Source organism: Heterodontus francisci, chromosome 30, assembly GCF_036365525.1.
Source record: "Heterodontus francisci isolate sHetFra1 chromosome 30, sHetFra1.hap1, whole genome shotgun sequence".
In the NCBI taxonomy this organism is placed as follows: domain Eukaryota; kingdom Metazoa; phylum Chordata; class Chondrichthyes; order Heterodontiformes; family Heterodontidae; genus Heterodontus; species Heterodontus francisci.
The window spans coordinates 34,076,576-34,092,758 of NC_090400.1; the positions used below are offsets into that span (position 1 = coordinate 34,076,576).

The 16,183-nt window shown below is 44.0% G+C and overlaps 1 protein-coding gene across 5 annotated transcripts in view; it reads right to left on the reverse strand.

Moving 5' to 3' along the window:
• Positions 1-16,183, reverse strand: part of LOC137346500 (rab effector Noc2-like) — a 252,244-nt gene that overhangs the window by 47,452 nt on the left and 188,609 nt on the right. For all 5 annotated transcript variants that reach the window (XM_068009967.1, XM_068009963.1, XM_068009962.1 and 2 more), the window contains one exon: positions 10,212-10,383. In XM_068009967.1, coding sequence (XP_067866068.1) covers positions 10,212-10,383 — 172 coding nt within the window. The remainder of the gene's footprint in view (positions 1-10,211; positions 10,384-16,183) is intronic.

A 16,183-nucleotide genomic window follows, 5' to 3' on the forward strand; every position in this document is an offset into this window, starting at 1 on the left:
TAAATCAACAAATTAGACTTTTCATTTGAAGCTTCTTCACAAAAATGCACATCTGTTGCTGTTTTGATTAATAAGATAAATTTTAATGCCTTTATCTTTCTGAAATTCTCTCACCGGCCCCCACCCCCACATGTAGGACAAAATTATAATGTGCCCCCCCACCCATGCGAAAAGGTTGGACAACCCTGGTCCACAGCTAAGATTTCTTAGAATCATAGAAATTTACAACCCGGAAGGAGCCATTTGGCCCATCCTGTCCAAGACAGCTGACAAGTAGCCATCCAGCCAAATCCCACTGCCCAGCTCTTGGTCCATAGCATTGTAGGTTACAGCATTCCAAGTGCATATCCAAATACTTTTTCAACGTTATGAGGGTTTCTGCCTTTAACACCCTTTCAGGCAGTGCGTTCCAGATCCCCACCAGCTTTGGATGAAAGAAATTCCCCTGGATTCCCCTCTAAACCTCTCACCTCTTAGCCTAGATATATGCCCCCTGGTTATGAACCCCTCAACCAAAGGGAATAGGGCTGTCCTACTGACTCTATCTAGACACCTCAATTTTAAAAACTTCAATTAAGTCTCCCCTCAGCCTCCTCTCTTCCAAATGGGGTTGACTGAAAAAAAACAACTCTCTGAAATGGCCAAGCAAGCCACTCAGTTGAAGGGCAATAAATGCTGGTGGTCTAGCCAGCAATGCCCACATCCCACAAGTGAATAAAAATGGTAGTGCAATCACATCTTTCCTACAGTGCAATGACGCAGTACTCCAGCTGAACTACCCTAACTAGGGTTTTATACCTAGTTCCAGCATAACGTCCCATTCCATGCCTTCTTGACCACCTTATCTACCTGTCCAGATCTATGGACATGCACTCGAAGGTCCCTCTGTTCCTATACACTTCTCAGAATCCTACCATTTATTGTGTATTCCCTTGCCTTGTTTGTCCTCTGAATGTATTGCCTCACAATTCCATTTCATTCCATTTGCCACTTTTCTGCCCACCTGACTTGATATCTTCCTGCAGTCTGCAGCTTTCTTCCTCATTATCAACCACATGGCCAAATTTTTGTAACATCCGCAAACTTCTTAATCTTACCCACTACATTCAAATTCAATTACGGATATATACTGTGATGAGTTTCTTTGTGTTATCTCAAGAAACACAATGAGGTATGTGAATTCTAGTTCCTTGACAACCTCTAGTAGGTTTATTAAAAGCTAAACTAGTATAAACAATACAGAACAAACCATATCCAGGGTGTTACAATGCAGAGTGACCATGACTTCTAGTCACATGACTACATGCTGGTACTTTTTTTAAAAAATTCGTTCATGGGATGTGGGCGACACTGGCCAGGCCAGCATTTATTGCCCATCCCTAATTGCCCTTGAGAAGGTGGTGGTGAGCTGCCTTCTTGAACCGCTGCAGTCCATTTGGGGTAGGTATACCCACAGTGCTGTTAGAAAGGGAGTTCCAGGATTTTGATCCAGCGACAGTGAAGGAACGGCGATATAGTTCCAAGTCAGGATGGCGTGCGACTTGGAGGGGAACTTGCAGGTGGTGGTGTTCCCATGTATTTGCTGCCCTTGTCCTTCTAGTTGGTAGAGGGCGCGGGTTTGGAAGGTGCTGTCGAAGGAGCCTTGGTGCATTGCTGCAGTGCATCTTGCAGATGGTACACACTGCTGCCACTGTGCGTCGGTGGTGGAGGGAGTGAATGTTTGTAGATGGGGGTGCCAATCAAGCGGGCTGCTTTGTCCTGGATGGTGTCGAGCTTCTTGAGTGTTGTTGGAGCTGCATCCATCCAGGCAAGTGGAGAGTATTCCATCACACTCCTGACTTGTGCCTTGTAGATGGTGGACAGGCTTTGGGGAGTCAGGAGGTGAGTTACTCGCCTCAGGATTCCTAGCCTCTGTCCTGCTTTTGTAGCCACAGTGTTTATATGGCTACTCCAGTTCAGTTTCTGGTCAACGATAGCCCCTAGGATATTGATAGCGGGGGATTCAGCGATGGTAATGCCGTTGAATGTCAAGGGGAGATGGTTAGATTCTCTCTTGTTGGAGATGGTCATTGCCTGGCACTTGTGTGGCGCGAATGTTACTTGCCACTTATCAGCCCAAGCTTGGATATTGTCCAAGTCTTGCTGCATTTCTACACAGACTGCTTCAGTATCTGAGGAGTCGCGAATGGTGCTGAACATTGAGCAATCATCAGCGAACATCCCCACTTCTGACCTTATGATTGAAGGAAAGTCATTGATGAAGCAGCTGAAGATGGTTGGGCCTAGGACACTACCCTAAGGAATTCCTGCAGTGATGTCTTGAAGCTCAGATAATTGACCTCCAACAATCACAACCATCTTCCTTTGCGCTAGGTATGACTCCAGCCAACGGAGGGTTTTCCCCCTGATTCCCATTGACCTCAGTTTTGCTAGGGCTCCTTGATGCCATACTCAGTCAAATGCTGCCTTGATGTCAAGGGCAGTCACTCTTACCTCACCTCTGGAGTTCAGCTCTTTTGTCCATGTTTGAACCAAGGCTGTAATGAGGTCAGGAGCTCCAGATTTATTAATTAAGTTCAAATTCCACCTTCTGCTGTGGTGGGATTCGAACCCATGTCCCCAGAGAAATACCCTGGGTCTCTGGGTTACTAGTCCAGCGATAATACCACTACGCCACCGCCTACCCTACTTAGCTCATTAGTATACTGAGTTCTTAAAGGGACATCATTCTTAAAGCGATCATACAACATCCCCTTTCTTTCCAAAGATAATTCTCGTACGCTACCAATAAAAACACCTAAAATGGGATTATATCAAAATTAGTTATACAGGGATAGAGATTATAAAATTTAGAAACAAAGATGGGGACTGTGAAATTTATGAGTGCAGAAGCTTAAGAGTCCATGTATCGTTTCGGTGGTTTGACAACTCTTCCAGATTTTGATATGGTATAACCTACTGGGGATCTGAATTTTACCCTTGGTTTGCCGACAAGTTGTCAATGTGTTAGTTGTTGTCCTGTTGTTCCATCACACCCTCATCGTCAGTGTGTTCTTTCGAGTTCGCTGTGCGCAACTGGACTATTGTACACTTGTCTTAATTGGCTTCGGTTCCTCCTCAACACTGCTCCATTCGATGTAACCTCGTAAGACCTAGGCTTACTGTGTACTTTGGATACCTCTGTGGGTAACCGTGTTCTCATTGTGGGGTGTACGACCCTGACCTTTTGTCCTACGTGTAGTTGAGGTAGTTCTGCCCCTGCATGTCGGTCATACACCATCTTCATTCTCCCTTGTGTTTCGAGCAGTGTCTTCTACATCTCCCAAAATTTGGGCAGATGACAGCTTGGCAGAATCGTTCTCACTTGTCTGCCAAATATGATCTCTGCTGATGACGGTAAGCTCATATCCATAAATGTAGCTCTGAGGTGTAACAAGGCAACACAAAAATCTTGTTTCATTGTCCTACACTTCAGGATAAACGATTTAACTGTGTGAACCATTCACTCGACAAGACCATCAGATCTCGGGTAATGTGGTGAGGATGTCACATGGGTTACGCCCCATTTGCCGGACACATCCCTGAAATGTCTACCATATACTGTGGCCCATTGGGAGAAATCATTTCTTCAGATACACCGACCAGACTGAATATGGCACTCAATGTGTCTGTGACAATCGCGCTTGAAGTGTGTCTTTTACTTGTCTGACAATTGGAAATTTGGCGAAATAATCGGTGACTGAGATAAAGTCATCTCCATTCACGGTTAATAGATCAGTGGCAATTTTGGACCAAGAGACTGATGGAATCTCGTGAGGGTGTAGAGATTCGCTACGTTGTTGTAGCTGGTGGCATGCCTCGCACATCCTTACTACCTTTGATGTCACTGTTGATGCCTGGTCAATAAACAGTATCGCGTGCCAGTCGCCTTGTTCGCTCTGTGCCTATATGGCTTTGGTGAAGTGGTGACAAGATGTCCTGTCAGAGAGCTTTGGGCACAATCACTTGTTTTCCTTTGAAGGTGATGCCTCTCAAGATACCAAGTTCATCTCTATAAGGCCAAAAGCATCTGAGAGTTTCTGGCATCTCTCTTATTATAACAGGTCATCCTTCTATGATGACTCTCCACAATGCCTTGAGTTGTAGGTCATTGGCTGTTTCTGGTTGCAGTTGGTCACATTTGTGTTGACCTAAATGCAATAAATTAATTTTGAGCACATTTTCCACCTCAATGGGACGCCTTCATTCTTGTTCAGATTTGGGAATCTGCTCAACGTATCCGAGGTGACCATACTGGCACCCGGTTTGTAGCAGACGTTGAAGTCGTACCCCTGCACTTTCACTCAAAGTTGCTGTAGTCGAGGTGGTGCGCTTGTCAATGGTTTGCACCAGATCATCTCCAGTGGTTTGCGGTCAGCTTCCACCGTGAGCTGCTTACCAAACAGGTAGATGTGGAACCTTGTGATCCACAACACCAGACTAAGTGGTTCACACTCTATATTTGAGTAATTGGATTGTGCAGAGGATAAACCTTTGGATCCGAATACAATTGGTTTGCCATCCTGCAGGATGCATGCTCCTAGCCCTTTCTGTGAGGTGTCGATTTCCAGGATTATCTTCTTCCTTGGATCATAGTACTGCAGGGTACAGGTTACTGCTGACAATGCTTGTTTGACAGACTCAAACATAGAATGACGGTCCTCCTGCCATATATATGGCATTTCTTTCTTTAAGAGCTCTCTCAGTGATGATGTTTTGTCAGAAAAATTGGAATGTATGGTGCCAAGAAGTTGAAAAATCCAAGGCATCCCTGTAGATCTTCTTTGTCTATGGAGTAGGCATATGCCTTACGTCTTCAACTTTGCCTGGGTCAGGCCGGATTCCACAACCTGAATAGATGGAGCCAAAGAAATTGATCTGACTCACATTCACCTGGTACTACTTGCTGTTAAAAACGAGCCCTTTGCGACGAGCTGTTGCCAGTGAGTGAAGATTGACAATGTTGAAAATGCTGCTCCCTTGTAATAACCAGGACGTACTTCAGAGTTAGATAGCAGGTGATGCTCATTGCAGCTTATATTTAAGGGCTGAGTTTTTCCCCAGTCAGGGGAGTTACTTCTGGACAGGGAGTTAGTCCAGAAGGGAAGAGTGGAAACTAGTATTTATACTGAACTGTGGATTGATTATAAAACAGTTGTGGATCACAGACCGTCTCCTGCTTCCTGATTCTGGTGAATGGATATCTGCCAATTGATCAGATTTAGATCATGCTCTTCTTTGGTTCTGAACATTACCACAATATCATCAACAATGCCTATACATCCAAGCATGTTTTCTATAATTCTGTCCATATGCTGCTGAAACAGATTTTGATTGACAGATAAGCTGAAGGGTAGTCTCTGGAAGCAGTATCTTCCAAATGGTGTCCTGAAGGTGGTGACTCCTAGAGATTCCTGAGCTAGGTGTACTGACCAATATCCATGTTTAGCATCCAACTTGGAGAAGAATTTGGCTCCTGTGAACTTGGGATTCAATTCCTCTAGTGTTGGAGTCTTGTGGAGGCATCTCTTTGAGAGGTTTAGACGCCTCAGTTCTAGACATACCCTGATTGCTCCATCCTTCTTTAGTATGCACATAATTGAACAGCACCAGTTTGTGCGATGATGCACATGACGGATGATGCCACTGCATTCCATGTGATCCAACTCCCGCTTAAGCCTTTCCTGTATGTGCATGCTGAACTTTCTGGGAGGGTCGATATAGGAACTGCATCCTCTGAGGTGCAGTACGGCATCTCCTCTGAAATCTCCTTCGGCATCAGACTTGCCTGGGTACATTTGTTGTAGGTCCTGGATTGACTCAATGCAGGTACCCTTGGTCTCTTCTGCTGTAATGGGTACCTTGGTGATCTCATGGATAGTCACGATGTTGAGGTCCTTACACGCTGCTAGTCCTGCTACTGCTGGTCCACTCATATCTACCAGGTAAAATATTTGTGGTTTCCATGCCGACTTGCCATAGCTGCATTGCATTGTCAGTGTGCCACTGCAAGGGACGGATCACCCATTGTATGCAGTTAACTTTGCAGTTGTCGGTTGTATCATTAACTTCCAATGACCCCAGTACATATCCTTTAGGATTCAGATTAGCCCAGCCGAAGACAGAAGACGACGTGGAGCCGGGAGGAAAGGTAAGTTTTGGTTGCCTCGCCGGGGGTAATCGGTTGGACCCCAGCGAGGCAAGGGTGGTCAGTTGGGGGGGGGGGGGGGGGGGGAGGGGGGGTGTATGTTGGGTATTGTGGTGGTTGGGGTAGTGGGGGCGGCCCTCCATCGGGCACCCAGTGCCCAGAACACCCCCCCCCCCACCACCCGGACCGGGACGATCGGCAGCCGCCTAGTTTTTCCAGGCGGCTTTTCCCGGCTCCAGGGCGCCTGCTTGCCACGCATAAAATCCGTGTGGAGGAAGGCGAAGGCCCTCAAGTGGCTGTTAAGTGGCCACTTAGATCGCAAGGGGTTAGATGTCCCATGCTTCCATTACATCGCAGTAATAGTGCGCGCTATATCGATTAAAATTATTTGACCAACTAAAAGTGCTCATTCTGTTGTATTTATCAATTTGACCCAACAGTTTATTAATTACTTAGAAGGATGAACATATTGATTATAAGAATAACTTTAGGATCTTACAGCATTTTGGTTGTGCTTAATTTGCAATGGCACATTTAAAATCTCTGATAACCAATCAATAATAACAGAGCATGTGGAAGTAATAGCAACTAATTTATCTTCATTAACTCCTGCACTTAACAGTGAGAATTATCCTCAAAGCCATTAGGAAAACTATTCAGTGAGATATTCTCATTTTATATTATTTTATGCATACTTTAATTTACATTATAGACAGAATAGGTTAATTTCCATTTCCCCAAGGCGTCAATACATTAAATGCCAAAAAACATTTAAACATAATATATAAAGCAATTAGATTTATGTTATGTATATCTATACTTGGCATCAGGTGGCAGGACTATATCTCCAACACAGAAGTCCTTGAAGCGGCCAACATCCCCAGCTTATACACACTACTGAGTCAGCGGCGCTTGAGATGGCTTGGCCATGTGAGCCGCATGGAAGATGGCAGGATCCCCAAAGACACATTGTACAGCGAGCTCGCCACTGGTATCAGACCCACCGGCCGTCCATGTCTCCGTTATAAAGACGTCTGCAAACGCGACATGAAATCGTGTGACATTGATCACAAGTCGTGGGAGTCAGTTGCCAGCATTCGCCAGAGCTGGCGGGCAGCCATAAAGACAGGGCTAAATTGTGGCGAGTCGAAGAGACTTAGTAGTTGGCAGGAAAAAAGACAGAGGCGCAAGGGGAGAGCCAACTGTGCAACAGCCCCACCAAACAAATTTCTCTGCAGCACCTGTGGAAGAGCCTGTCACTCCAGAATTGGCCTTTATAGCCACTCCAGGCGCTGCTTCACAAACCACTGACCACCTCCAGGCGCGTATCCATTGTCTCTCGAGATAAGGAGGCCCAAAAGAATATCATACAAAATGTCTCAACATGTAACCTAATCGCCTGTTTAGCATGCACTTAAAAGCACTGCTCCCATCACACACACAAAAAAAAACTGCTCAATTTTGGCCTAGTTTTCCTACTTCTCACACGTACTTTCATTTTTTTTGACAGTCTGTTGAGGATGAAAGCATGGAGCTCCCCAGATCTCTAGCTCATTTGCACTAGGCAACAGTTCCAGCAGGTCATAAGCAAGCAGTGGACATATCCACTTGAAGCAGGCAAGACCTGCGTTCTAATTTCTATATCATACAGGAACACCATACTGACATTTCTTGTGAACTTTCCCTTGCGGAATGTAGCTTCTAAGACAACTGTAAGCAATGGCCATTGGGAATTGGCATCAACAGTTTCTAGGAGCTGGGGTTTTGGGGCTATTTCTCCCCCATTTTCAGAACTTTTTTCCTCCTGGCACTTAGATTCATTCTCATGAGTCTTTCTGACAACTGTTTAACTATTTTTTTCTTTACAACACCATTGCTGCCATCAATGTGTTTCCCAATGGGAATACTTCATCTGAGGATGTTGGAAAAGTGAAACGCCAAAGGAATTCCAGGTAGGTCGTGTTACACAAAAGGTACTGTGCACAGTTATGATCTCCATACGCGTTTGAGCAAGATGTAGAACTGGGTCATCTGCTAATGGAAAACTGCTTTATCATGGACTGTGGGACTGGGGCAGAACTGGTGAGCTATGGCCTCAAGCCTGAACACGGGATTTCCTCTCCATTCATTTTGTCTACTTCTTCTTAATCCGCCATCCAACAAACTTTGGTTGCCAATAGCTTGAGCCTTTCAAGACTCTCAGAATTTTTGTCCCCTCACTGTGATACTCACCTTTAAGTGCCTCAATCTCTTTAAATTTCACACACACAGTAGCATGCGTCTTACACTTATTTCCAGTCTGTACCTGAATCTATGAATAAAGATTTTGTTTTTAAGAAAATGCATGACCTTGGAAATGAGAGCTATTAATGGATAACTAATCAAGCAGAATTAGCACCAATTCATGACATGCACCAGGAAAGGAAAATTGACTCTCAATACATTCAATATGCTTTCAATTTAAGTATCTAGTGTAGAGAAATCATCATTCATGTCATTATTTTGAAAACAACCACTAGTAGACAGAATGAGACTGAAACTATTAAATTAAGCATTTAGAAGCTCAGTGAGCAGTATTTAAGCATGAATCAGCAGTTTTACTTCAACAAAAACTCATGCCCTCTTTCTTTTCACAACTTTCTTCTCACCTCTCCAACTTCTAACTACTCTAGCTACAGCTTGCATTTATATAGTGCCTTTAATGCAGTAAAATATCCCAAGGAGCTTCACAGGAGTATTATCAAACAAAATTTGACACAAAGCCACATATAGAGACATTAGGACAGGGGGCCAAAAGTTTGTCGAAGAGGCAGTTTCACTGGTGCTGGCAAATCCATCGCACCTTACCCGAGTAACTTTTCATGTGCCCCAAGCTTCAACTGCAGGTGCGAGAGCTCGAATCTGTCCTCACCCAATATCCACACATGAAAACGTTAAGAAATTCAAAACGCAAGCAAGCATGGGCCCAAATACATGTTTCACGCCCCTTAAACAGAGTATTCATCACCTTGATATTCGAACAGAATTACTTTGTGGTTTTCAGCACCAAGAATAAGGGATGAAATATCCATGAGGTCACTATGACCAGTAACCTGCTCTTTCAAGTGGATTGAATGGGAAGAAAAATGAAAAATATTTTTATTTTACCACTTGCCTGAAATTCCATCACTGCAGTTATTTGTGTCGAAATGCAAGAGAGAAAATGAAATGGGACCAATAGTTCTTGATCAGATATTTATCCAAGCACACTTGCTAGTGTACTACACTTGACATTGATACTCATATTTGGAGTCTCAATCCAAAATTTGATTTTACATTTACAAAATGCTGTAGATATTCTAATCAGGTCTTTGATTCAGCATGAGTCTCTTACTATGCTAATAGCACCCATCTGATCGTTAGTGTAGCGTATGATTTTGTGGAGTCAACTTCATTTAAATAGAGTGGATGAACTCCCAGCCCATTGTGGTCCCAGGATTAGTAGCTTGCTGAAGGTTGGGTGTATTTTAAAGGTAAGTGATCGCAGATGGGGACAAAATTGTTGGTAGCTTTTAGAATGTGTTAGACTTCTGAGGCAGATAGTAACAGTCTAAGATAAAGGTGCCGCTGAGCAAGATGTCTGCATTCGGGAGCAGAGGCAAATAAATTACTAGAATAAAAGAATGGTAGCATTTGTAGATTCCATCATTGAGGAACAGTCTTTTTTGTAGTCATATCCAGGTGCCAGGATGAATGTAGAAAACATCTTAAAAAGACATGGTCCATGTAGGAACCAATAACAGACAGAAGTAATATGGGGTCTTTCTGAGGGAGTTTAAGGGCTTTGGTGCTCAGTTGCAAGACCTTAAAGGAGATATTTGACAGATACATGCTGTATGGTAAGAAGTGAAAGATGAAGATGGTCAATGCATGGCTGTAGAGTTGATGCAGGAAGTTAACATTCTTGGGGCACAGGAGCGAGTTCTGGAACAAAGGAGGGTTATATGGAAAGGACATCTTTCATCTGAACTAAAAAGACACCAACCTCTTCCTTTAGCCCAACTGTATGATCGGTTGACAATAATACTTTGTCTATGCTCCAAGGTGTCCACCTGAATAGGCCGTAAGTGCAGCTCATTGTTTCTAGCAGTGCTTTTCAATGGCAGAATGTATTTTGGTAATCCCTTGTAAAACCAAGCTCCAGATCTCTTCCAAATCTGTCAAAGATAGGAAATATAATTAAGATCACAAAAATTAAATATTGCAAAGTGTAATAAATTGCACATCACAAGCATAACTCAACTCAGTATACATACACTTAGTATGCAATCCCTTCCCCTCTTCTTCTAAGTGTTATTTAAAGTATTCAACATTTTTATACTTCTAGAAATACTCTCCTGAAATACTTCAAAAATGTACACAAAGAATTTTGTGAAATTGGCTATTAAACATATTAACAAATTAAACATTCTTGTATAATTGTCCAGGAAACTGCAAAATGTTCAGGTCTGCCATTAATTGAAGACATTTATTAAATAGCATTTGGCAACTGGATAGGGCTGGAGACAAAATCATTTGGCACATATAAAATGGTGTTGGAAGCTACAACGGAAGAGTTACATTAAGAGATGAACTTCAAATGGGATAAATGGCCCCTGCTGGTCCTTGACCTTTCTTATATCTTTATAAAACAGCTGCATAGCAGTAACTATTTACTTTTTGTAAATAATATCCACAAAACTAACTTCTCTTTGAATGATAAAATAAATAGAGCCTGATGGACCCAGCTGGTCTTTTCCTGCTTGTTATTGTCAGATGTTTATATAAATAAAGGCCAGGCAAAGTCCCATTAAGACCCAAATGAATCTTACAAATAGCAGAGGTTCCTAAACCAGAAAATGAACGGAAGAACAATTGCTCATCTGAGTGCTCCTTGCATTGCCTATGTAGTACGCATGTCTGTGTATCAGAAAAACTCAGGACATTAATCTTATAGGGCAACTGTCTTCAGGAAAAAAGTATCTGTTCAACTTGTCTTTTTATTTGGGGAAAGGGAAAGCATGGAAGAAGATTGCTTTATTCCAACACAAATTCAAATGCAAGTGATACAATAGTGTGTTTTCATATTATTTATTTCACGTGGTTTTTATAAACAAACAAAAAAAAATGATCTTGCATGCTTTCATGAAGTGGTGCCAACTTGAGCGTGTGATTAACAGGTATTGTGCAGCACCAGAATAGATACTTAAATTAGTTATACTGTGATTCAAATTAAAATAGTAATCCTTGAGAGTACCCTTTTCAATATATTGCTTTAAAAGAGATTACAGCAGTGCAGCTTCAGTTTGGCAGGTCCTGCTGGTGGTCTCTGTCGCAGTCCAAAATTAGGTTGAGTGTCGGAGAGTATTTCAGCTTATTGTATCTGTTCTTATATCATGTGTGGTTAGGTTAAAAAAAATTAGGCTGTAGGTGATCTGAAGTACATAGTACAAAGCTGCAGCAGCTCAGACTGGCAGAGACCCAAACAGATTCGGCAGAGTATTACACTGATGCACTTTTTCTGCAACCATTTTATTTTAATTCATAACTCCATGACAAAAGCAGAATCTTAGCAAGATAATTCCTTTAAAGGCTAATTATTGGAATCTGAAAACAGGATTCAAAATCATTTTTAGTACTGTAGGAAGTCTTGGTGGAACATATGGACCTGGTGTAGTGGCATTAATTTGATGGCATCATTATTGTGTGCAAGAGTAGCAAACTTTAAACTTAACTCTATTTCCACAGAAAGTATCTAGACATGAATTACTTTAAAATGTATTTATTCATTAATGCTTAGTTTAAAAGCCGTCAGTTTCTTGATACAGCTCCGTGTTGGGCTGCAGGTCAGAAGTCACATAAAATGTGTTTATCCTACTAATCATATTATTTTCCCCACACACTTCTTTGGCCTCCTCGTCTCAAAAGACAATGGGTAAGTGCCTGGAGCTGGTCAGTGGTTTGTGAAGCAGCGCCTGGAGTGGCTATAAAGGCCAATTCTAGAGTGACAGACTCTTCCACAGGCGCTGCAGATAAAATTGGTTGTCGGGGTTGTTACACAGTTGGTTCTCCCCTTGCGCTTCTGTCTTTTTTCCTGCCAACAGCTAAGTCTCTTCGACTCACCACACTTTAGCCCCTCCTTTTTGGTTGTCGCTGGCAAATGACTCCCACGACTTGTAATCAATCTCACAGGACTTCATGTCGCGTTTGCAGAAGTCTTTAAAGCGGAGACATAGACGGCCGGTGGGTCTGATATGGGTCTGATACCAGTGACGAGTGTACAATGTGTCCTTGGGGATCCTGCCATCTTCCATGCGGCTCACATGGCCAAGCCATCTCAAGCGTCGCTGCCTCAGTAGGGTGTATAAGCTGGGGATGTTGGCCGCCTCGAGGACTTCTGTGTTGGAGATACGGTCCTGCCACCTGATGCCAAGGATTCTCCGGAGGCAGCGAAGATGGAATGAATTGAGACGTCGCTCTTGGCTAACATATGTTGTCCAGGCCTCGCTGCCGTAGAGCAAGGTAATGAGGACACAGGCTTGATACACTCGGACCTTTATGTTCCATGTCAGTGCGCCATTTTCCCACACCTTCTTGGCCAGTCTGGACATACCAGCAGATGCCTTTCCCATGCGCTTATTGATTTCTGCATCGAGGGACAGGTTACTGGTGATAGTTGAACCTAGGTAGGCGAACCCTTGAACCACTTCTAGAGTGTGGTCGCCGAAATTGATGGATGGAGCATTTCTGACATCCTGTCCCATGATGTTCATTTTCTCGAGGCTGATGGTTAGGCCAAATTTGTTGCAGGCAGCTGCAATCCTGTCGATGAGTCTCTGCAGACACTCTTCTGTGTGGCATGTTAATGCAGCATCGTCAGCAAAGAGGGGTTCCCTAATGAGGACCGTCCGTACTTTCGGGTAAGGTTGAACAACCTGCCACCTGATCTTGTGTGAAGGAAAATTCCTTCTTCTGAAGACTTGAACGCATGCGAGAGCAGCAGGGAGAAGAAGATCCCAAACAGTGTAGGTGCGAAAACACAGCCCTGTTTCACACCACTCAGGATAGGAAAGGGGTCTGATGAGGCTGAATTGTGCCTTTCATATTGTCATGGAATGAGGCGATGATATTTAGTAGCTTTGGTGGACATCCAATCTTTGCTAGTAGTCTGAAGAGACTACCTGCTGACGAGGTCAAAGGCTTTGGTGAGATCTATGAAAGTAACGTAGAGGAGCATCTGTTGTTCATGGCATTTCTCCTGTAGCTGGCAAAGGGAGAACAGCATGCCAATGGTGGATCTCTCTGCTCGAAAGCCACATTGTGCCTCAGGGTAGACACGCTCAGCCAGCTTATAGAGCCTGTTCAAAACAACTCGAGCAAAGATTTTCCCCACTATGCTGAGCAGGGAGATTCCATGGTAGTTGTTGCAGTCACCGCAGTCACCCTTGTTCTTATAGAGGGTGATGATATTGGCATCGCACATGTCCTGTGGTACTGCTCCCTCATCACAGCACAGGCAAAGCAGTTTTGACACTCGATTATTTCAGGGGTAATGGCGTCCTTCCCAAGGGCTTTTCCACTGGCGAGAGAATCAATGGCATCACTGAGCTCAGATTTTGTTGGCTATTCGTCCAGCTCATCCATGACTGGCAGAGACTGGGCTGCATTGAGGGCGGTCTCAGTGACATTTTCCCTGGAGTACAATTCTAGGTAGTGCTCCACCCAGCGGTTTATTCGTTTGCATTGGTCAGTGATCGTGTCCCCTGATTTAGACTTGAGGGGGCGGGGGGGTGGCGATCTTCTTGATGGTTGGCCTAAAAGCTCTCTTTTTGCCATAATACATTCCTCTGATATTTCCGGTGTTGGAGGCCAGCTGAATACGACTGCATAGGTGTTGCCAGTAGTCATTTGCGCAGCGTCTGGCTGTTCTTTGTGCAGCACTTCTGGCTGCTTTAAATGCTACTGATGTTAACTCGCTGGAGGCTTTCTTGTAGTTCAGCAGTGCAATGCGCTTAGCGGCTATGACAGGTTCCAGCTCTTCAAAGTAAGATTGAAACCAGTCTGCATTCTCCTTCTCACGTTTGCCATAGCTGGTCATTGCTGAGTCATAGATGGTGTCTCTGATGTGGGCCCACTTGGTCTCTGCATCCCCTGTAGGAGTATTTTGAAGGGCTTTTTCAAGTGAATTTAGAAACTTACGTAACAGCTGTGGATAAGAAATTCTGTCACAGCCATGAATCCAGGAGATATGTTTGACTTCCGATTGTGTCTGGCTTCTGCAGAATTGAGGAACGCGTCGTCAGTCTGGTTTGTGGAGTTCTACTCGTCCTGGTGTGGCCACTATGTGAACGACGCACCCACCTGGAAGGCGTTGGCCAGGGATATGAACGGCGGCCCGAGTGCCCATGAGGCAGTCATCGAATCTCAGTGCCTCAATGCGGCCTCGGTCGTCCTTCCGCCGTCACAGCTGGGAGCCGGGAAAGAAGCTCCACCGTGAGTTGGATGGCGACCACGAGCGCAGCGTCAGCCTGGAGGACACTGATATCGAGGAGGCCGTGCAGGCGGTGGGCTGGCCCTCTCACCAGGGTTGCGACCCCCGCCGGACCCCCTTCCCAGGCACTAAAGGGTTAGTTTATCTGGCTGGGCAAACAACACCTCTCAGTCATTGGATTGAAAAACCCCCAATCTCTGTTTGTGACAGGAGGGCAGAAGACAGATACGCTTTCTGACAGACAGACATTTGAAAAAAAAAAGCTGCAAAGGCAGTCAGCTTTGTTAAAACAAAAGTTGTGACAGCCTTCACAAAGGCAGCCTGATTAGAAATGCAAGAGGCTAATTAGCAGATTTCTTCTGTAATTCAAGTGAGATGGCCCACTGATCTGGGGTAGCATGGCATGTTCTTATGTTGCATCATCACATGAATATAAGTTGCACTGATTGAACTAAGTGAATTTTATAACTATTGCTCTGTGCGTTGAACTTGCTGTGCACCAAATAAGTTCAATGATTCAAACCAAGTCTTGCCTCAGTCCACCTACAGAGATATAGATGAAATGCACGTGTAAACGGCACGGATCTGGCTCAAGTCACAAAGGGGTTTTGTTGTTACAGCCTGCTATCATACAAATAGATATAAGACAGTGTGAGTTAACTCCCAATAAGTAAGATGTTCAGCCTGCTTATGGAAGCAACGAATGTCAATGAACTCAAAGGTATTACGAAGATGTAGCAGACAATGTAAGATAAAGTGCGATGTTACATATTACCTCATTCAATATCTCTACAAACTTGCATATTCCAATTTAACTTAGATGCCAGCCATAGCTCAGTGGTAGCTCGCCTCTCAGTCAGAAGAGTTTGGGTTCAAACCCTCACTTGAGAGGTGAGCACCTAACCTCGGCTGACTCTCCAGTGCAGTACTGAGGGGGTGCTGCACTATTGGAGGTGCCACCTTTCCGATGAGATGTTAAACACAGGCACCATGTGGCCTTTAAAGCGAGCATAAAATTTCCATCGCACTATTTGAAGAGCACAGGAATTCCCATAGCCCTCTGGCCAACATTTATTCCTCAGTCAATATCACTGTAACAGATACTCAACTCAATAGTGTCATTGGGACCTTGCTGTGTGTAACCAATGAAGTACTTTTGAAGTGTTGTCACTGCTGTAATCAGCAGCTAATTTACTCATAGCAAGGTCCCAACAATAGTAACGAGATAATGTGAAAGAACCATTTCTTCTTTTATTTATTCATTCTTCAGATGTTGGTGTCATTCAAAACTCAGGCATTTATGGGTCCTCCATGGTTGCCGTAGAGGTGGTGATGTGAGCCACCTTTTTGGATGGCTGCAATCAGTATTGTGAAGGTGCTCCTACAATGCTGTTAGGCAGGGAGTTCCAAGATTTTGCCCCAGTGACAATGAAGGAATCGTGATATATGTCCAAGTAGGGATGGTGTGTGACTTGGAGGAGAACTTG